Here is a 21096-nt window from a genome sequence, read left to right as displayed (position 1 = left end):
GGTTGTTTCAGTTTGCTAAACTCTCAATCTATGGAATAAGTTGAGGCCACACAACCAAACCTTTTCTTACCAAGACAGAAGTTGCTTTATTATAAATCTTTGCTTGGTTGGTCTGCTTCTTGATTATTTTAGAGTTAGCCCAAAAAATTGACTTGTAGCTAAATTAAATTTTCCAAGGATCAACTCTCCTGATTCTTGTCCTCCTTAACAGATGCTCTGACCTTGGAGATCTCCTGCCCAAATAACCCTCCTGGGCACAGCTGGGACCAGCCTTGCAGGCAGAGCCCTGGCAGCTGCACCTTGGAGAGGTGTGATGTGGGACATGTGTCCAGCTCAGATGTGACATCAGGAGAGGGCAGGTAAGGTGGCAGAATAACCTTTTTGGGATGAAGGGGGAATAGTCCACAGGGTCTAGCAGATTCCATGTGCTGGGTTCAGCTGCAGGGGCCTCCCTTAGAGGAAATGCTGGACACCTGGTGATCCAGGGCAGTACTTTGCTTCTGTTCACAGCCACCAAAACCTTTTACTGGAGCTGCTGGTAACCAGCCAAATACAGTGATGGGGTTTCTATTTCATGCTGGAGAAATGAGATGTGATTTAGACATTCTCATCTCTTTTCTGTGTTTAACTCCCAATTGATGTTGCCATTAGGTGCCAAAAGCCTGTTGGCTTTGAGGAGTCACTTTTCCTTTTTTTTGCAGAGCTTAGAGCAGAAATTCTAAGGTCCTTGCCTATCAAGCTGCCTCCTTAGATCTTTAAAATAGAGATTGAACTGCTTGAGATTTTGAAAGCTGAAGTGCATTGCAGTGAATATTTTAAAAGATAAAGATGTTCCTGAAGGTGCAGAAGCAGGCAGTCTGCAGCAAGAGGCTCAGCAGCTCTCAAAGCTTTTGCCACTGGTTTTCTGTAGAATTGTGCAGTGTGGAGGAGGTTGGGAGAAGTGCTGGTGGTGGTTCTTGCTGCTTGGGGGAGGAGGGATTGATGCTGGTGATGAATTTGTCTTTCCCTGAGAGACCAGCTGACTGCACAGAGAGTGGTGACTTCAGTTGTTATGTGCTTAAGGAAAATGGGCACTCTATCTCTCTGTTGTTTGGGCAATATGCAAATAAAGCCTGTGTTGCCAGGTGGAAAATATGCTCTGCTGATGACTACACTGATGCAGACCTTCCTGTTTCCATTACAGTGATGGACTCTTCACTTGCCGAGGTGAGTGCTGGCTCTGCCTGAGATGTGGTTTGGAACAGGCTCGAGCATTTTGTGCCTTGCTCAGACCCAGCTCCAGATGGCTCAGCTATAAATCAGCACTGCTCCACAGTGGCTGGAGCTGGCACCAGTCAGCAGGGTGCTCTGGGGGGTGTTCCCTTCTGTTTGGGCATGTTTCTGCTATACCTTGGTTATAAAACTAGATGTCTTGGTGTTCACGTACAACTGGGTCGTGCTTGTAGCTGAGGAGTGTTTTAAATGTGGTTTCAAGGCTGGAGGCAGCCCTGGTTCTGCAATAACAGTTCTGCCAGGGAGGAACTGAATGTTTTCTTTTTTTCTCCACCTGCAAGGAGCCACAGGATGCTTCAGTTGGGAGTGCTGCCTTTCTTTGCACTTTCTCGCACGGGCACCATGTAGCAGCTGAAAAATGCCATTTTTGCTGTAGAGGATCTTTCCTTCAGCTGGTGTACTCAGCTATGCCTTCTCTGCTGCCCTGAATCCTGCATTTACAGCTTGAGTGCAGCTTTCTCATGGCAACAGCAAGAGAAACTGCAACTCAGCACACCTAGGCTGTGCCTCAATCCTCACTACTGAAATCTAGACCTCAGCTCCACCACACAAGGCTTCTAACGAGCTTTACCAACTCCAGTGTTGGGGATGGTGGAAGAATATTGGTCAGTGGTTTCTGTGAACACAGGAATAACCTTTGGGATTAAAAAGCAGCAAGGTGATCTGGTGTGTGGTACCTGTGAGTGCAGCATGGTCTGGTTGTAGTAAATCAAAGCAGAAAGTGCAGTGTGGGTAGAAAGTAAGAGTGCTGGGGACTCTGTGGTTTTAGCACACTGGGGTAGAGCAAGTGAAGAACTCCCAGCTTGTGCTGCTACTACTTAAGTGCCCTTAAAGAGGATCCTCTCAAGGGTTCCTATTTGATCCAGTCCTTCTGGAAAGTCACAGCTGTGCAAAGGTGTGTGAAACACCTGTGCTCTGTTCTGCAATTCCAGCTGGGCTCCAAAATGCCATTTTCCATTCTTGTTATCACTTTTTAGTGTAAGCTTTGCACATGAAAGTTCCAAAGGGGGAATATGAAGATGTTAAAGCTTGCCCTCAAAGAAAAGGCAAATGGGCTGTGGCCATTTTTGTTCTAAACACTGGCATGTAGGAGAATTTGAATATCTTTGTTCAATAGAAAAAGTCTCCCTAGTTTTCTTCTTTGGGGTTTTATTACACTGCAGTTGCAGATGTATTTGAGCAGATCAGCACATAAGTAGCTCGAATTATTTGTGTCAAATCATTGTTACCATAGAAGCTTAGGGACTATTTAGTAAGGAACATTTGTGAGAGCCAGTGAAGTTTGGGCTTTTCATTCTTGTTTTGATTCATAAGTGTGGAAGTCATACCAGAGTCTGAAAACCAGACAGGTCTTCCTAATGTTAATGATTGTTGGGGAGGAGTTGTATCAGACTGTGGCCAGAATTTGTGGGCTGAGATAGAGAACCCTTGGATTATTATGCTAATTAGGGGGATGGAGGTGGGAAAAGTGTTTAGGGATGGGCTTTGGAATCTTTTTGCCATTCTATAATGCCCTGTGTAAACAGATTTTACAGTGAGGGTGGTGAGGCCCTGGCATAGGTTTCTCAGAGCAGCTGTGGCTGCCCCATCCCTGGAAGTTTCCAAGGCCAGGCTGGATGGGGCTCTGAGCAACCTGGGATAGTGGATGGTGTCCCTTCCACTGGTTGGAACTTTAAAGATCAAAGTCCCTTCCAATCCAAACCACTGTAAGATTTTGTTTTATTAAGAAATCTAGAATGTGGTGTTTCTCTTTTATTGGGACTTCCCCCCACCCCCCCATTTATGTGGAATCCATGGGAGTGTACAATCCTGGTAGTCAGCTTAGTGTTTTTAAAACACTGAATTGAGGATTTTCCCTCTATTGCAGACAGAAACCACTGGTTATTGTCATGGGACAGGTCATGTAGCATAATGTACTGTTTCAGCCACTTCTAGTGATGCAAGAGCTTTTGTCTACTTGGATGCTGTGTGTAAGCTTTAAAAGCCCTTTAGATTTCTTCCCTTTCCAACATGAGGTTTTTCTCCCACCCCAATACTCCTGCAGACCCAATGGCCTGAGCAAGGCAAATGCATTGCTGCACTTCCTCAAGCTTAGGAGGGAATTCAAATAACAGTAATAAAAATAGCCTGAATTTGCATTAGAAGAAGCATCCACCTGGCTGGGGCTGGGCTGTGCAAGAGCAGCCCAGCTCCAACAGGTCAGGGAGGAGGGAAAAGGCACTTCTTGATGCTGGGAGCAGTTGGTCACTCTGAGGAGTGACCAGGGCCCTTGGATACCTCCTGTTGTCATTTGCTGGGTTTCCTGTGTCCTCTGAGGGCATTTGAGTGGGTAGGAAAGATACCAGAACACAGGCAGTCACTTGCTGGTGTGGTTTTTCTGTTGTTTGTCCACAGACACTTGAGCAGTGCTCTTGGGCACTTGCTGTGCAGGGAGCTGTCTGGCCTCATTCCTCCTCTTCTTGCAGAGAGGAGTTGGTTTGGGCTGGTTTTGTTTTCTGCTCAGCACTTTTCTTCAGCAGCAGATGTAATTCAGCACAAGTCATTGCCAACTTAAACCTTTAAACCTCATCAGTTCCCCCTGTATTTTCACCCATAAAGAGAGACCAACCTAACAAGTGAATGAGCCAGCTGGAGCTTTCCAGGGTGAAATGCAGAAGAGGGATGTTGCACATAGAGCACCTCCCTCGAAATTAAAAGCCTCAAGAGGATGTTGGTTTTGCCTGTGATGTGATAAGACTTGGGTCCAAAACCGCACTGTGGCAGTAAGAGGAACATCAGCAAAACTGCCAGCTCTTAATTGCTTTGTTCCTCTGCTGTTTGCACACCAAGGAGGCTCAAGCCCTCTGAAGGGGCTGGGTAATTATTATATATAATATTGTAAAACTGGACCCCTTCAAAGGCAGTCACTAAGATGTACATCACAGCACACAAGATTTCTGTGTTCTGAACCACCTGCTTGTTCATACTGTAGCTTTAACACTTGATTTACCTAATGAGTCTGATCCCTACAGCCTGGTGAAGCTCTGTGCACCTCCTTTGTAGGTTTTGAGCTCCATACCTTGAAAATGGATCTCTCCTGATGCACAGAGTGAAGATGGAACAGTCGTGGTGCAGAAACACATTTGTTGGTCATTGGAAATGTCCTTTAGGAGCAAACCATGGAGTCAGGAACCAAAACACATCTCTGAGTACAACATTGCTGAGATGGCTTTAGATTAGGGGTGAATGTGTGCACTTACCAGCTAGTTCTTCACTGCTGGAACAGTTTTGACATTCAAGTTTTATACTGGCGGTTATCACTCTAATACTGACTCTTTTCTCTCTCTAAAGATTGACCGTGGGGAGCCAACACCAGCAACCACTCTGATCCCATCCAGGTCAGGTCTTGTGCAAGGTTTTAAATCCTTTATCAAGATCTGTATCACGTGGATGAGTATCTGAAAGGGTTTTGTTTTGACAGTGATCACTTAACATCAGCCCCAGAAACTCTTGCATCCTCAGTGGAAAGCACAGCACCAGCACCAGGTGAGTCCTTAATTTGGGACACTGGAAGTCATGGATGTGCACAAGTCTGTGGTTACTGGACAATGAAAATTGTGTTTTCTGATGTTGCAGACTGCCTTGTTATGGAGGAAGGATCATCCAAGGGCTTGCATGAGAGAGGGGAAGATGTGCCAGCCTCTGTGGCAACAGAGGCAAGCAGCAATAAGGATCCAGCTGCTCCCGGGTCAGGTACAGTGGCTGCTCACTCAAAGGGTTTGCTTCCAGCACATCTTAGAAGTGAGGAGGCTGAGTAAGAGCAACAACATGAGAATTGCTATTTTTGCAAGTATTTTCACCTGCTATTGCTCTCAAGCTTCCCTGAAGCTGAGTAGGAATAAAGTCTTTTTATCCCCTGTACAATGGCACTGCAGGCAGGGAGCATGAAATGACTCAGTGAGATCTTGGGGTTTGCTCAGCTGGTAAAATACTGAGTGGGTACAAAATCCCAGACAATTTTGACAAGAGAAAACATGTTTTTATGGGTTCAAACAGTTATTTAGTAGAACAGTGCCACTAAACACTTTCTTCTTTCAAGGCTGTTACACAAGAAGCTAGGATGGGTCAAGAGGAAAGATGAGGGTTGAGGCATTTTTGTATTGTTCTGTCTTTGCTAGAGCCATAAACACTCACCAGTTTCTTACCAGATCTGATGGTTTTCTTCCACTGAAAAGCTATAAAACCAAAACTAGAGCATGTGTACACACTGTATTTAAGCTGTTTTTGTAAAGCTGATCTGAATAAGCAGCACAGAATACCTGTGCATGCTTGTTTGTAATTTTAAAAAATCTTTACCTCTATAAAAGACTAGAGTTTCTTGCTTGGTTTTGTTTCTTTCCTCAGTACTATCTTCCTGAAATCTAATTCTGTCTTTTGATTTAAAAGTATTTTCTTTCTTTTCTGTTAATTTCCCTCTACTGTCAATTTTCATATGTGACTCAGGTGCCTTTGGCCAAGAAGAAGCAGATATGTAGAACAAGTTTTAAAAGTCCCAATAGCTTCAAAGTCTGAGAACCCAGCAGCCTGTTGCACATCTCTGAAAATAAACTGTTCCTAATATTAGAACTGATCAATCTCTCCTTGCAGGCCTCAAACCTGAAGCTAGAGTTTTTCTGGGTTTTTTGTTTTTTGGGGTTTTGTTTTCCCCTGTGCCATTTCTTTGGCTCACAGCTGAATGACTGCATAAACAGAAGAGAAAACAAAATATTCTAGACCTTCTAAGAGGTATCAATATTAATTAAAAGCTGTCTCTTTAAACAGCAAACACAACAAAAAACCTGCATGCTGGTAGCAAAATAATAAAATTTATCCAAAGGAATATTACTGTAACTCTTGCATCTTCAACTACAAGAAGCACATTGTATTCTCAGCTGTAGACATATAACACTTCTTAAGGGGATTTTTTCCAATCATAACTCTCATCACACTTTTTCCTATGTGTCTTTATAGTGTCCTTTGCTGCTTCCTCTTTTTCTCAGCTGTCTTTCATGGCATTTGGGGTGGTTTGAGCCTGGCTAGCCAATGGCTAAAAATGGTAGATGTAGCTCAGTGTGTTGTATTAATGGCTACATTTGGGTTTGGGAATGTTGCTCCACAGGGCCAAGTCAGATCAAGAAGGAATCCTGCCTGGTGGTGGAAGAACACAAGCCTGTGTTTGAGAATGTTTTGAAGCAAGACCTGGTAAGAGTGCTGGTGGCAGGGAAAAGCCCAGCTGGGCTGAGCAGTGACAAAGGAGGGGACAGACACCTCCGGGGTGCTGTGGCTGCTCCCCTGCTCTAACTGCTCTGATGTGCCCTTAGGAGGTGGAGCAGGAAAAGAAAAATAATAAAGAGCAGAGTGAGGAAGCACCAGCTGTGGTTCCCAGCAGGAAAGGTAAGGGGATTTTGCTGAACACCTTTGTTACTGGAGGGAAGCTGAATCCAGAGCTGTGTAGGGAGCTGCATGTCTCACACCAAGTATCAGAGGCTTTTGTTTTAGTGCTTGGTACTTGCAGTTGGAGATCAAAACAAAGACAAGAGCAGTGTTGTCATGTGAAATCTGCTGCTCTGATTTCTGCAGACACTGATCTAACCAGCTCCAAATTCCTCTAGACAGGAGGAAAATTCTTAGCTGTGAAGGAGCTGGGATATTTGAAACAGCTCTGGCACTCCTGCTGTCCCCAAAGATTTGTAAAAAGCATCTCTGATATCCATGATATAGAGGAGCAGGATGTTGTTTCTCCTTAGATATCTCCACTTTTCAAATCACCTCCTCTTTTGCCTTTGGAGATCTCTAAAAACTGGTGAGGTAGTAAACCACTTAACATCCTGGAGCCAAAACCTGCAATTAACCATTTCTGTGCTAGTAAGATGCCAACTGAAGTCCCCTGAACATCTGACTTTTGGGGCTTTGTACAAGTGCAATGCTGTGCAGCCTCACAATGAATAGAACTTGAGGCCCATGAGTTATTTTCAGTTGAGAGCTTAACACTGCAAATATTGTACACAGGCTTCTGTGGGAGCTTAGAAGACTCTCACAGGTTGGTTTGGGGAGGCTGTTTTTCACTTTGGTCTGAAAACAGTTTATGTTGATCTCTTCTCAGGGAGTTCACCCCCTGCAGGTGGCATTAAAGGAGATAAAACCAAGCAAAACGAGCCGTAAGTGTTTTGACTTTGTGTCAAAACTCAGGTATGAATTTAAAGCCACAGTCTTCCATGGTTCTTTTTCTTCCCTTTCAGTGATTCTCCAAATGAGAAAGAAGTGGAGGTAAGTCTCAATTGTTTGTATCTAAAGTAGTTCAGATAACAGATCTTATAGATAAACTGATTAGTATCTCATCCTATATAAAAGAATGATCCAGCTTAAACTGGATATATTTCTGTAGGTTAACTTCTGAACTATCTTTCCAAGCTTAATGGAAATTTTTGCAGGAGATGGGGTGGAGAAAGGTGGTAATCTGTAAAACTGAACAAAGACTTGTCACTACTGTGACATTTGTTTGCAAGCTTGAAGGAGCATAGCTGTGACCTCCTCCCTGGCAGAATGTGCTGATTTAAGACAGTTTTGTCAAAAGGCACAGATGGCACAGGGTGCTGCCAGGATGTCACCTCTTGTGGCTGCAGAACATTGCACCCATCACTACAGATGGGAAGACCTGCTTTTAAGGAAGTGGGTCATGTTCACTTATTCTTCTGTATCTCTCCCAAATTTCAGTCACAGGGTATAGTCCCAAATGTCATGTCAGTGTCCAAATCTACTTAAATCACTGAATCACTTGGATTCCTCTGAGATCTTTTCTTCTCCCATAACAGGCTGAATTTCTGAGGCTGTCTTTAGGTTTTAAGTGTGACTTGTTTACCTTGGACAAAAGAGTGAAGCTTGAAGAGAGGTCCCGAGACCTGGCAGAAGAAAACTTGAAAAAGGAGATAGCAAATGCTGTGAAGATGTTAGAGGTTGGTATTGCCCAGGGCTGGTAGGGTGGATGGGATAAGTAGATGTGAGTGTCTCCCTTAAAACAGCCCTTTAAAGGAGGGGGGGTGTGTATGGGATACATGATGAGCAAATATTAATGAAGTTCTGGAGCAATGCAGTGGAAATATGAGAGATGGTCCAAGTGCATTGTGTGCTCAGGCAGTGGGGATTTTTTCTGTTGCACAATCATCTGACCCCTGCTTCAGCTGATTTTATGCTCCAGTCTCTGGAGCTCTCTATCCAAGTTACACTGGTTGAGGATGTTGATGTGGGCCTGAACACAGTTCCTCAGTGTCACCAGCTCAACCCTTCATTCTCTGTTAATAATCCACACCAGTTCTCTCACCAATGTGTGCTCTTAGGCACTAGTTCCTTTGTGTGAAGAAGATAACCAAGCACAGGAGATCATTAAGAAGCTGCAGAAAAGCCTGCAGTTCCTCAGCCAATATGCAGCTCGAGTTGCCAGCAGAGCAGAGATGTTGGGAGCTATTAATCAGGTAACACTTTCCATCTAAAAGTATTTTGTTCAGAGCTGACATCATCTAGCTGCCAAGGGATAGGCACATCTGCTTGCTGGGCTTCTGTTCCAGGATTGGATTTGGGAATCTGGTGTGTGTAGTGTAGACTGGCCAGGACAGCTTAGTATGACTTGGCAATACCAGCAACTGTATGGTGGCAGCTGAGACTGTAGATCAGAGGAGGTGATGATGAGTTGTAAGGGCTTGGAAAACTGAAGACTGATTAATTTATTTTAGAACAAGAGTGATCCCCAGAGAAACGAAACCTGCATAGCATGTGCCAGGGCAAGGGTTGTAGTGAAGCTTTGAAAGGGAGGATAGAAGTGAGATGCCAAAGGGGGAAATCTCCAACCCTGAGGCAGCTGCTGAGAGCTGCTGGTTTCCCTGCTCCCCCAGGAGAGGCGGGTGAGCAAGGCTGTGGAGGTGATGATCCAGCACGTGGAGAACCTGAAGCGCATGTACGCCAAAGAACACGCCGAGCTCGAGGAGCTCAAGCAGCTCCTGCTCCAGAACGAGAGGTCCTTCAGCTCCCTTGGAGACAGAGGTAACCAGGAAAAGCCTCTTTCCCCATGCCAGCACCTTCTAGCTGCAGAATAGTCATATAATCCCTCCATGTCTTAGGTGATAGAATTATATGGTTGTTTTCCCTTCTGAAAATGGGAGGGAACAGCAATACATTACCACTGTTAAAAGCAGCTCTCTGAAATTAGCCTTTTACCTAAACTATCATGGATCTCAGGGTGTGTGTGGGATCACCACAAATACACAGGAATGTGTTCTGGCTTTCAGCAAAATGCAGGGCATGTTTTGGTGATAATCTTATTCCTTGTGAGCAGTAAATTTGGGTGCTTGTTCACAGCAGCTATTTCTAGGTAGCTGAGCTTTGGCTGCTCTCTATAGATACATCCTGCCCTTTTCTGCATGGGAATTACAAACCTCTAAATGCATGGGGCTTCTATTTCCCCTTCTAAGCAGCCAGGTTTGCAGCCAGTGCTGTGCACCTGTGGCTTTGACAGAGAAGTGTTAAATTCTCCTGAAAAATAGGATGTTTTTAAAACATATCAAAAGGGAAGTCTTCCACACCATAAAATCTTTGCAAGAGCCTTTTGAATTACAGTCCTGACTGTGAAAGGCAGTCCTGTAACAGGACACTGCCTCCATAACAGAGTATATTTGATAGTACTGGCAGAAGATGATTCTTGCAGAGGATGGGTAATGTGTCAATGTTATGAATTTGATGAAATACGAAGCTTTTTCCTGAGATCTCATTTCTGCTTTCTGAGAGTGCATTGCTTAAACTTCAAGTCAGGCCTTAGGCTGCAAATTAAACTCACTGTACTCCTGTAAGCAGCAAAGTCCTCCTGTAAAGCTCTGTTTGATCTCTTCACAGATGAACCTATGAATAAGAAGCTACCAGGTCCTTTTAACTTTAAGGTAATGGTCCTTACATGAAGTTTCAAATTTTTTAAGTGTGTGTTTTTCTGTGTTTTATGTGCTGGTGCTCTGCTGCATGCTTGACTTGGTGCTTTTCTGTCACAAATATGGGCTGGTGCCATCAAATATGAGGATTGACTTTTCAGGCACCCTACCAACCTTCTAAGTGATTCTCCTTTAAAAGATGAAGGTGAAATGGTTGGGATATCACTTACTGATTGTAAGTGATATTGTTCATGTTTGGCTTTCTTGGAGTTAGAGGAGGGCTTAGTGTAGGAAACTGAGTGTAGGAATTCCTGTGAGTGAAGTTAGGGGTATGTAGTTAGATTCAATTTTGGTACATTGCTGGAAGCTGTGCAGCCAGCCTCACTCAGGTGGGCAGAGAGCACTTACTGTGGAAAGATGCTGCTTTAAAGATTAAATTAATCTGCACACTTGAGCTTGGATTCTTTGTGTGTCACTTCAAGCTAAGTGTCAACATCTTTTTGTACTACAGTTTGTATAAAACAGATGGTATTGTGTGCTCAGTGGGTAACCCAGTTGTGCCTTGCCAATAATGCCTCTTATTTGTACAGCCCTCGTCAACCCTGCGGAGAGTTAGCATTGCCACAGTGCCCAGGAATGTTGGGAATGCAGGGATTGGGGTGCCACTGGTAAGTAGGGGCTGCTGGAGGGATGCTGAGGTGCTTCAGCTCCCCAAAACTGGCTGGGATGAAGCATCAGAATGCCAGTGCAGTTAATGTGGCAAATTTCTGCTCCAGGCCCAGTTCCATGAAACTGATGGGGATGAACGGAGTGACAGATTCAGCAGGAGATCAAGCAGTTGGTAAAGCCACCTGAGCTTGTCTTTGAATGGGGGGAATATTTTCTGATTCTGTGTCTGTAGTAAGCAGTTTATGGAGCAGCTTGGGGTAGGATAATGTTTAGGCTACACCTTTTGCATTAGTTTTATGTGCTATAATAGGTAAATGACACTTAAGAGTTCACCTTTATTTATTGAGCATGGAGACCTTAAAAAAAAAAATCCTTCAGCTTTCTTGCTTTAGAGCTAAAATGCAAAATCTAAATATGTGCAGTTGATGGATCTGTAGTTTTGTTAGGTTTCATTTGGTTTTTTTTTTTTAATGATCCTAATTCAAGCAATTAAATTTGTAAATTATTTGTCTGAGGTCAACCAAATGAGTAGGCTGCTGCTAAGTTTGACTTTTTTGCTCTGTGCTGGGGAAAATGAGACAAATTTGCTTGTCTGGCAGGGGCAGGCTAGGGGTGAAGCAGAACGAGAAGCGTCCTTCTCTGCAGAGGTTCCTCAGCACCTATTCCTGGGCAGAGTATGAAGAGGAGCATTTTGAAACCAAGTAAGTTGAGCAGCAGCCTCCTCCCAGGTGTGCTGAGTTGGTTTTAATGAGCTTTTAATTCACCCCCTGGCCAGGGCTATCAAGCCAAGCTGTTGAGAATTTGGCAAAGCTTTGGAGCTGTTGATTCTTGTTTACAGAAATGAGCAGTTGGAGTCACCTGCTGAAGTACAGGAACAACCAACTAGGAAGGAAAGTGTCTCTGAGAAAGGAAAATGCTCATCCAAGTGGACCCTGGAGTCAACGTAAGTTTCTTAGACAAGTTAAATCTGTGTTTGGGAGGCTCACATGGGAAGAGGGTCCAAACAAAATGCCAAGACCTTCAGTGCTTTCTGAAACTGAGATTTCTTGCAAGTCAGCTTTTCTGAGTGCTCCTCAGAACATTGTGAGGTACAGGGAGCATGGGTGGGCTGGTGAGCTGGGACTGCTTACCAAGAATTTGCTTCTTTGGCTGTTTTACGCTCAGAACCAAAGCTCCCTGCACAGCTCCCAAAACAGTGACAACCTGTCACTTTTGATGGTTGTGGGCTCTGCTTTCCTTCAAGGCTTGGTGGGGTGGGAAGAGCTGCATGTTCTGCAAACACTGAAGGGCTCTGTGCTTTCCTGCCCTGCCCAGGTGCAGTTTGGTGGCAGCATGGGCATCCCACTTCAAGGCTTCCTTCTGCCACGCCAACAAAACCCTCTGGGTGTCAGTGTCCATGCTGGTGCTGCTGGCTGCTCTCACCAGCTTCCTGACAGGGCTGTCCCTGCAGAGGCCAGCAGAGGCAGCCCCTGTGGGCACTGGGGACTCCTGGACATCCCTGCAGCAGCTGCTGTGGCCCTACACAGGACTGCAGCACCACGGCCCTCCCCCGGTATAGCCCGGCCCCACTGCAGGACGGGTGAGGCTGCCACGACTGCAGGGCACGTGCTGGGCTTGCATTGCTGGGCTCGAGGGATTTTGTGGGGGGAGAGGAGTTTTTTTTCTTTAAAGCATGACTTGAAATGGAAAACAAAAGTATATTTTTCCCATTCTGACAAAAGTTGTATTTAAAAGTAGTTAAAAGGGTCTCAGTTCTATTGAGGTTTACAATAGAACGGCAATTTTGAACGTAGCTAACAATAAACATGTCTAGGTGGTTTAGCCACTAGAGAATAAAGAATTTATTTTGCTTGAACAAAGATAAAATGTTTGCATTTTAGATCCTGTTTCAATGATTTGAATAGAAAAGGATTTAAGACTTGAAATGTAACTTTATTGAAAGCTTTTGATAATAAAGTTTTAAAGGAAAGCATGCAGTATCTAAGAGTATGCTAAAACTCTGGTAGCATGGAGCAGCTGATACACAGAATCAATAAACAGAAAGCCAGCTCTTTCCACTTTATCCATGGCTTTGCTGCTGGCAGAATCCTTGAGCATATGGTAGAGTGTGGAGTGAAATTCAGACTCTTCTTCCAGCTCTTCTGAAAAAGCTTCACTGGTTTCATTGAGCTTGAGGTTTTGTATTTTCTCACCACTGAACATGTAAAGAGACCAATTGTTGTCTTTGGCAGAATCTGCTGTAAGATGTTCACTTGCCTATTGCAGGAGAAAATGCACAGTGAGGTGAAGCCTGTGCCATGGCCAGAGTACAAACTCTAATATTTGTGTCCCATGCTGTTAACCTGAGGGTGAGAGCCACTCCATCAATGGGCTGTGTTACCTTTCTCCAGCCACACGTGGGAGTGTTTGGCTGGCTGGGAGAAGTTTTAACCCTGTGCTTTAGTTCCCAGGTGGAGACAGATGAACACTGGGGTTGCTTATTCCCTTCTTTGCAGTAGGGAGCAATAGAAACCCTACAGGAAGAAAACCAGACTGCTGGTTTTCAAGGGGCCTGTGAAGAGCATGAAGCTCTGTCAGCCCAGCTCTGGCTGAAGCCTCCCTTGGTGCCTGATCAGTTCCCTTCTCCTTGGCAAGTGTCTTGCTGCTGAGACTTGTGTCTCCTGAGAGCTCTCAAGTGCAGTCTGTGACTGAACTGAGGCAGGGGCTGGAGCCAGCCTGGGTGAGTCAATTCTTTGTCTCACTGGGGAAGGGGTCAGTGCTGGGCTGACTCCACAAACCTTGAACACAACTTGCTCTGGCCCTGCTTCTCTATTCCACTTGCTGTGAGCAAAAGCAAAGGCAGCTGCCATCAGAGCCATCTGGTCATAGGCCTTCACCTCTGTCAGGGCAGCCTGCAGTGCACAAGTACAAGTCAGACACAGATCTCCCTCCATTTCCCTGTCACAGCAATGGCAGAGCCTGATTTACTCAGTCCTGGCTCAGCTGGCAGCACAGCAGGGCCAGTGCAGGAAAGGGGGACCTGAGAGAGAAACAGGGAGAGAAACCAGCAGGAAACTCTGGCACTCACCTTCCTGGGCACAGGCACATACTCAGGAGAGTACTCTGCTGGGAAAATGTTCACTCCAGCTCTTTTCAAAGTTTCCCTGAGGGCAAAAGGACTCATCCATTTTCCTGTGATGTGGGAAAGCACCTTCTCTTCTTCCACCACTACTGAAGACAACATACACTGATTATCCTGTTGTACAAACCAGTGAAAGCAACTTACTGGTCAGGGAAGCTCCTTTCTGGTTTAGGTTTCAAGTGTTGATATTTTTGCTGTACTGGGTCATACCCACATAATCTGCTACTCTGGGTTGTGACCTTTCATTTACAGATCCTGAAGAAAGACTGCTTTGTGTAGGAATTCAGAAATGACACTGGTGTACTGATTTGCACACCAGTGAACAGATGGATAATCATGAGTGGCTTGAACTTTGAGAAGAAACAAGGAGCATTAGCAGCAGGCTGCTAGAAATCCTTGTGTTTCTCTTGGTAGAGCTGGGAGGGGAGAGGAACAATTTTCAGGTGTCTGACAGGTGGAACAGACCTGAATGCAGCACCAGCAGCAAAGCACTGACAGAGTTGCCAGAGCAAATGCACAGATGCTCTCTCATGGTAAATAACTGAAATTAAATAACCAGTGCAGTGCTTGGAAAGGAAGAGACATTCAACTTGCTCTTGTGGAAGCATCCCAGATTCTTAATCAGGGACACTGTAATAATTATGGGGTTTTTTAACTGCAAATGTTTGACTTAAAAAATTGACAGTACCTTAATTTGTATCCGAATGGTTGCAAAGACTGCAGTAACTGTGAAGAGTCCTTCATCCACAGCAGTAGGGTGCAATTCCCAGGCCTGATAGGGCAGGTTCAGGTGAGCATCCTGAAGAAGGGCTACTGGATAAAAGGCACCCATCTGAAAGGAGATGCTCTTTTCTTCTGCTTCATAGGTTATGTTGCTGATGCCATCAGTTCTCCACTGCTGGCCTGGACAAAGGGTAAGGAAAGATACAGTGATGTCCATGGAAGGCTTCTGCCAGTAATGCTGAAGTAAAACTAACCAAAGCAGTTAATCACAATTGATTTGGGGATTTTAAGGTGTTTTTTTTAACATTGAAGTCCCCAAACTATTTCTGTGTAGCAAACTGGCCTTTGTCTTTACAGCTGGATTGTAGCAACAGTCCACTCAGGTAGAAATTCCACTATTGAATTTTTAAATAAACTTCTGTCCTAAGTTCATACCTGCAGGCTCCCATCTGGCTACCACAGGCACTTGAAAATAAATCACATTATCAGGAAGCCTCAGGGTTATCTGTACTGCTTCCTGTGTGCCATCTTCAGCCTGTCCTGGGGAATATGGAAACACCTCCAATCCAACATCCAGCAGCTTTGACAAAAGAGGAAAAAGACAGAGAAGAGTTTATCTGAAAATGCAGGTTTTTTTCCTTGGAGCTCCTCTCACCACTGCAGAGTTCTTTACTGCACTATTTAAAGGGTTTGCTAATATTGCACATTTCCAACTCCAACTTTGAAGGCAATAGAAGAGCAGCTGCCCTGAGACCTTGGAGCCCTTCCAGTGCTGCTGAAGGCACCCTCAAGGCAGGGTGGCACAGCCATTTCTGACAGAGCCACAGCCTCAGACAGCAGGAGCAGCTGTAATTCCACTGTCCCCACGGAGTCCCAGGGAAGGAGAGGTCACAGGGGGCTGGGGATGAACAGCCCAGGCCTCTTCCCCTGCCCCCAGTCCTGCTCTCTGAGTCTGGCTTATGGGGAATCCTGCTAATTAAAGGTTTCCAGCTTCACAGTCTGGGGAGTAGCTCAGCACCAGAGGAAGCCAGAGCCCAGTGCCCACAGTCCTCAGCCAGCCTGGAGCTGAGCCAGCAGTGATTTTTGGTACCACTGTGCTTTTACCTCTCACATATGAGAAGCTGGTGATTGCAGACCTTGCCTCGTTGGTTTGCTGCTCAGGAAGTCGTGTCCAGTGCCTGTGGCAGCAGTGACAAACCTCAGGAGCAGCTCCCAGGGCTGCTCCCTGTCCTCCCTCACCTGCACCATGCTCCAGTCCCCGACGTCCTGGGGCTGGGGCGGCAGCTGCAGCGCGTCCATGTGGTACACACCCCCCACGGGCACCAGCTGCTGCAGATCAGCAACCCTGGGCGCCTCTTCTCTGCCTCCTGCCTCCTCCTGCAGTGCTTCCTCTCCTGCAAAATTCACCAGGCAGCAGCAGTTAACCTCTCCAGCTCCCTGGCCTTTCCCACTTTGCTGCTCTTCACTGTGTGTGCTGGAAGAGCTTCACTGCAGCAGCTCAGCCCCATCTGCTGGTGCTCTTCAAAAATCACTGACCTGGGGAAAGGCAGAGAGCTGGGCAGTGAAAAGCTCTTCTTGGTTTGGGCTGAGCTTTTGGATCTGTGGCCAGTTCCAAATGTTTTCTATAGGAATGAGGTTTTACTGACAAAATGAGTCCAATTACCCACAGGAACAATAATACAGTAGGTTCTGGACAGGTTTAGTAAGATTGTATTGATATGAAAAGAAATAAAGCCTATAATATAAAAAAATAAATAAAAATAAAGTACCAAAAGTGGGCTGAAGATGAAAAACATTATAATTATGAAGAGCAAGAGGGATATAACATGAAACACAATATCCACATAAAGGTAATTATGCATAGTAAAAAAGAGTTATGTATATGTCACGCAAAAAAAAATAAATTAAGGTTTAATTAATTGGGAAACGTTAGTAAAAGGCAGAAACACTGTGGACAAAATAGCCATAAATTTTCTTTAAAAAAACCAAACCAGCCCACATCAAACATCACAGGGCACAGTACAGGAGAAGTTACTGTTGACAGAAGTCAACAAAAAAAAAAAAGTGTTTAATACTGCAAAAACAGCTACTGTACTTGTTATGGAATTTGCTTTGAGAGAATGAGATAAAAAAATGACAATTCTAAAAGTCTCTTAAGTGGAGCTAAATTATGCCAGTAATTTTAAGTCAGTACTGTTTTATTTAACTGTTGTTATTATTATTATTTAACTATTTTACTGTTTTATTTAAGTCAGTACTGCAAAAATACTCACTCTTATTAAACCAAAGGGCACCACCATGTGGGACAGACAAATAATTTTATTTACTAGAATTAGGCCCTCTTTTAACAAGGTTTAAGAGCAAGTATCTCACTTTAAGCACCCATTCAGGTAATACACAAACACCCCATACTACACCAGTGCCTACCATGATATACACTGGAATCATTCATTTTCTGAGGAAGTAAATATCCCCATAGCCTGGCAGATTCATAAAGATTATAGATGAGACACACAGACATACGTATAATAATACACATATGTATATAAACATTATAAACATGTACATAAGCATAAATAATAAAAATAAGTGTGAGGACAAACTCTATTTTCCTATCTGTCCCATTATCTCTCTGCATTTAACAATCATTAATAGAAATGTCAACAAAACCCAAGTTTATCAAAACATCACAATATTTATAAACTTTGTTCCATTTGTGGAAGCACATCAGTCTCAGAGACAAGGAGACCCAAGTGTTAAAGTCCATGCTAGAAACTTTCTGGTACAGAGTCCTGAGCAGAGGTAGAAAGTTGCAGCAGCAGCTCTTTTCTTCTTCCAGGCAGTGATGATGGCAGTGAGGAGAGAGGGAGAAAGGGAATCTCACCCCAATGCACAGATTGTTTAAAAATTTATTTACCCTATGAGCTAAAAACATGAATCTGAAGCATTTCTTCTAAACCTATTAGAATTCTAGTTCTGTAATGTGAAAGTTTATGCATAACTTCTGCATATAGCCTATCTGTTCTATCTGAAGAATGTAAGCAATATTCTTATTATATTACTTTTTATTATGTCTAGAACTATGTTTTTGAGCTCTCACTGAAGCTTGTTTTAGAAGTTTGTTTTTTACGCCAGATTCTGTCTTTTGCTCTTTAAGGCACTTAAAACACATTCTTACTTACTTAAAACTAAAGATGACACCTCTGTTTCGTGTCTGAGCAGCTTAATGTATTTTAATTTGTCTAGAGGTTTTAATTCAAACCCTGCATTTTGATCTCTCTCTGAGGAACTCAGAGAATCCTCTGTTTTTTCACACTCCAACCCTCCTGGATCCCACTGTGTGCTCACTGACCCATCCAGCAGTGGGGTGGGAGCACCAGGGACAGATGAGGAGAGGCAGAAAAAGGGAATGGGAGCAGAGAGGACACAGGAAGAAAAGGAAGAAGAGGGTGCAGGATGGAGGTGAAATAAAAACAACTGGGATGGGCAACATGATAGAGAGGGATTTAAAAAGAGAAGGGACAGAGAAGGGAACAGAAGGATCTAGTGAGAAACAATGGCACAGGCAGCAGGACAGAGCAACAGGGAATAAAAAGGAAACTGAGTGAGGCATGGAGAAGGAGAAATAGAAAGATAGTGGTAAACACACAGGAAGGACAGAGGGATACAAAGAAGGAAACAAGGACAGAGAGAAAAAATGACCACAGCAGTGGGATGGAGAAAGAGAGGGATGGGCAGCAGGACAGAGGGTTATAAAGAGAAGGGTACAGTGAGGGAGAGGGACTGAGCAGCAGATACAGACAGGTACAGGCCAAAGGACAGTGACATGGACAAAGGAAAAAGAAGAGGAAGAAGAAGGAAAGATAAAGACGGAGGTTTCTCCCTGCTCCAGCTGTGAAACACACCCTGGTGATTTCTGGCTATTATGGCCAGCCTGTGGGCTGCAGCCTGGTGTCTAACCCAGCTTCACAGGACTACATTTCATTTTTTTTAGAGGGATTCAGAAAGAAAATTTACTCTGCACCATTCAAGTAAATCCATGTGATCTGGAGGCAAAAGCTGGTCCTTTTCTCCTGTAGAAATTGACACATGCCCACAACTCTGATAACATGGATACAGTCTAAATGTGCCCCACAAGGAAATGCAATTTTGTCTGCTTTCTGTTTGTTTGTTTGTTTGCTTGCTTGCTTGCTTGTTTGTTTTTAAAAGAAAAACTAGCTGGAATTAAAAACTAAAGTTCAGTAGGTTTCAAGAAGGTGGAAAACATCACAGTGAAAAAGAGTTGTTTATTGACTCAGCTGGTGCCTGTGGTTCAAAAGCTGAACAAATTAAGCATGCTAAATCCCAATGGTAAAAGTTTACATTTCATAGAAACAAACTGTTAAAAGCAAGAACTGAGAAGAATGTTCCAATGACTGAAGTTCCAAAGAACACTTCTCTCTAATAAAGTATTTCAGTATTTCTTGACACCATGCAGCCTGAAACACTGAAGCTCTGCAATAAGATTTTAAAAATCAGACTGAACCTGACTGAATAGAACTAAACCATCTTTATTTCCTGTTTTGAAGAACTTGTAGGAAAAAAAAAAAAAACAACAGGCTAGATAAGGCAGAAGACACTAGTTTTAATTTTTAATGTAGCTACCACACAGAAGACCTGCTTTGAAGCGCACATGCTTTTGGATGGATAGGATTGCTGGAAAGAAAGGCTAAAGTTTTTTACAAATGCCTGTAACTCATGGACTAAGTATCAAAATTATTTACACAGTATCAGAAAGTTGTATTTAATTTTTTGCTTTTCCATCCGTTTGGGGGAATGTTGAAAGAGCCTGCAGGGCCCAAAAGCTGGCAAGGCTGTGAGACTGCAGCACACAAATGCCATGAGCACAGCCTGGCTCCCCAGGAGGAAGGTGACTGGGGCTACAGGTGTGTTCCCTGCTGGCTGTAGGGAAGCGCTCCATTTCAGGACCACAAGACTCAGAGAGAGGAAAGAGAAAAATTGGCATTCTGAGCAGGCAGCAAGATGCTTGCATTTGTGCCAAGCACATCCTGGAAGTGGTGGGATCCACTGATTTGAGGCTGTCTTTTGAAAGAGACAACAGCAGGAGGAGCACTGGACAGCTCTTCCCTTCCCCCCTGCACCTTCCTGCATCCATCCATTGAGCCTGGACCAAGTTCAGTTGCAGAGAAAGAGAAGATGGAACTTGATATAAGACCCTGCAGAAAGAATCTGCTGTCATTTCATCATCCAGAAGAAATACAAGGTGCTGGATATTCCTATGGGAAGTTCAGTGTTTTGCCAAAAAAGAACAGACTCCAGCTTTTCGAATCTGACACCTAGCTGCAGGTCAGCAGAATAGAATGTGGATCCCAGGCAGGACTGGCTTTGTGCACTGGTCAGGCACTGGAATTGCTTATAATTGCTTCTCCTCTTCTTAACTGCAGACAGCTGAACATCAAGGAGTAAATCCTTTCTTTTCAGTTCCAACATCCTCCTTCTTTCAGTCCACAAAGTGCTGCACTTAAACAGTCAGCCCAAAGCACGTGGAAGATGCAGGAAGATGCAGGTGTTAGAAGATGAAGTGATAACAACTGTTTTGTTATTCTCCACTTGAAGGTACTGTCCTACTCTGGAAGAGCAGTACAAAACACAGGGGATAAAAAAAAACAGAAAATAAAAAACCACAAAATGAACAAACATGAGGACTTCCATATTACAGAACTCTGCTTAAACTTCAAAACTGTCAGGGGACATTTCTCCCACCTCTCCTCTCTGCTACCTACATTTGTCCCCCAGCATGGGGCTCACTATTGTTTCTCTGTCATTTGCAAAGTACCACATCTCAAGGGCTCCCAACCCAATATTTCCCTCCCTCCTTTGGACTGGATGATCCACATGGGTCCCTTCCAGCTGAGAAAATTCTGTTCTGTGATTCTGTGGACAAGAAGAGGCTGTGTTGCAACAAGATTTTCTACACTCCTGGGAATGATGAGATAAACCTCCAGTGGGAAGGAAATATAAGATAAAGCAGATGGTTGGTATTCTACACACTTCCTTTGGGAAGACAGACCTGAGCTGGGAAAGGTCAGCCACGTGCTCTTGGTTTAGTTTCCATGGCCATAATAACATCACACCCTGGAGCCACTCTAGGTAGTGCTGCAAAGGGAATTCTGTCCATTAGTTTACAAACTGAGAGCCTGAAACCACTTTGGACACACAGATATGTACATATCTGCCCATCTAAAGAGAATATTTAATTTTCCATGAATAAATTTAGCAAGCCTGTAATGAGAGCTGGCTGAACTTACTCAATGGATTTTCCTTTCCAAAGGCAAAGGTAGTACTTTGTTCAGTGGGTTAGATTCAAACAGTGAACCATAACCT

At 44.1% G+C, this 21096-nt stretch overlaps 2 protein-coding genes across 4 annotated transcripts in view; one reads left to right on the top strand and one right to left on the bottom strand.

Moving 5' to 3' along the window:
* IRAG2 (inositol 1,4,5-triphosphate receptor associated 2) overlaps positions 1-12840 on the top strand; it is a 36115-nt gene extending 23275 nt beyond the window's left edge. For both annotated transcript variants that reach the window (XM_079304202.1, XM_079304201.1), the window contains exons 23-40: positions 212-359; positions 1125-1206; positions 4603-4649; positions 4733-4797; positions 4888-5004; positions 6410-6492; positions 6612-6684; positions 7394-7448; positions 7530-7557; positions 8103-8243; positions 8625-8759; positions 9177-9324; positions 10171-10214; positions 10790-10867; positions 10976-11040; positions 11468-11569; positions 11707-11811; positions 12183-12840. In XM_079304202.1, the coding sequence (XP_079160328.1) occupies positions 212-359; positions 1125-1206; positions 4603-4649; positions 4733-4797; positions 4888-5004; positions 6410-6492; positions 6612-6684; positions 7394-7448; positions 7530-7557; positions 8103-8243; positions 8625-8759; positions 9177-9324; positions 10171-10214; positions 10790-10867; positions 10976-11040; positions 11468-11569; positions 11707-11811; positions 12183-12426 (1760 nt within the window). In that variant the 3' untranslated portion in view covers positions 12427-12840. The remainder of the gene's footprint in view (positions 1-211; positions 360-1124; positions 1207-4602; positions 4650-4732; positions 4798-4887; positions 5005-6409; positions 6493-6611; positions 6685-7393; positions 7449-7529; positions 7558-8102; positions 8244-8624; positions 8760-9176; positions 9325-10170; positions 10215-10789; positions 10868-10975; positions 11041-11467; positions 11570-11706; positions 11812-12182) is intronic.
* LOC306801299 (dynein axonemal intermediate chain 7-like) overlaps positions 12780-21096 on the bottom strand; it is a 253256-nt gene continuing 244939 nt past the window's right edge. The window contains exons 2-7 of one of the 2 annotated variants that reach the window (XM_079304249.1): positions 15952-16139; positions 15148-15292; positions 14678-14892; positions 13936-14103; positions 13646-13759; positions 12780-13124 (exon numbers count right to left, since the gene is read on the bottom strand). In XM_079304249.1, the coding sequence (XP_079160375.1) occupies positions 12849-13124; positions 13646-13759; positions 13936-14103; positions 14678-14892; positions 15148-15292; positions 15952-16011 (978 nt within the window). In that variant the 5' untranslated portion in view covers positions 16012-16139 and the 3' untranslated portion in view covers positions 12780-12848. The remainder of the gene's footprint in view (positions 13125-13645; positions 13760-13935; positions 14104-14677; positions 14893-15147; positions 15293-15951; positions 16140-21096) is intronic. The other variant, XM_079304248.1, reaches the window with a different exon arrangement.

This window comes from Erithacus rubecula, assembly GCF_903797595.1.
Source record: "Erithacus rubecula genome assembly, chromosome: 4".
Taxonomy (NCBI): Eukaryota; Metazoa; Chordata; class Aves; order Passeriformes; family Muscicapidae; genus Erithacus; species Erithacus rubecula.
This window is presented reverse-complemented; position numbering and strand designations above follow the sequence as displayed.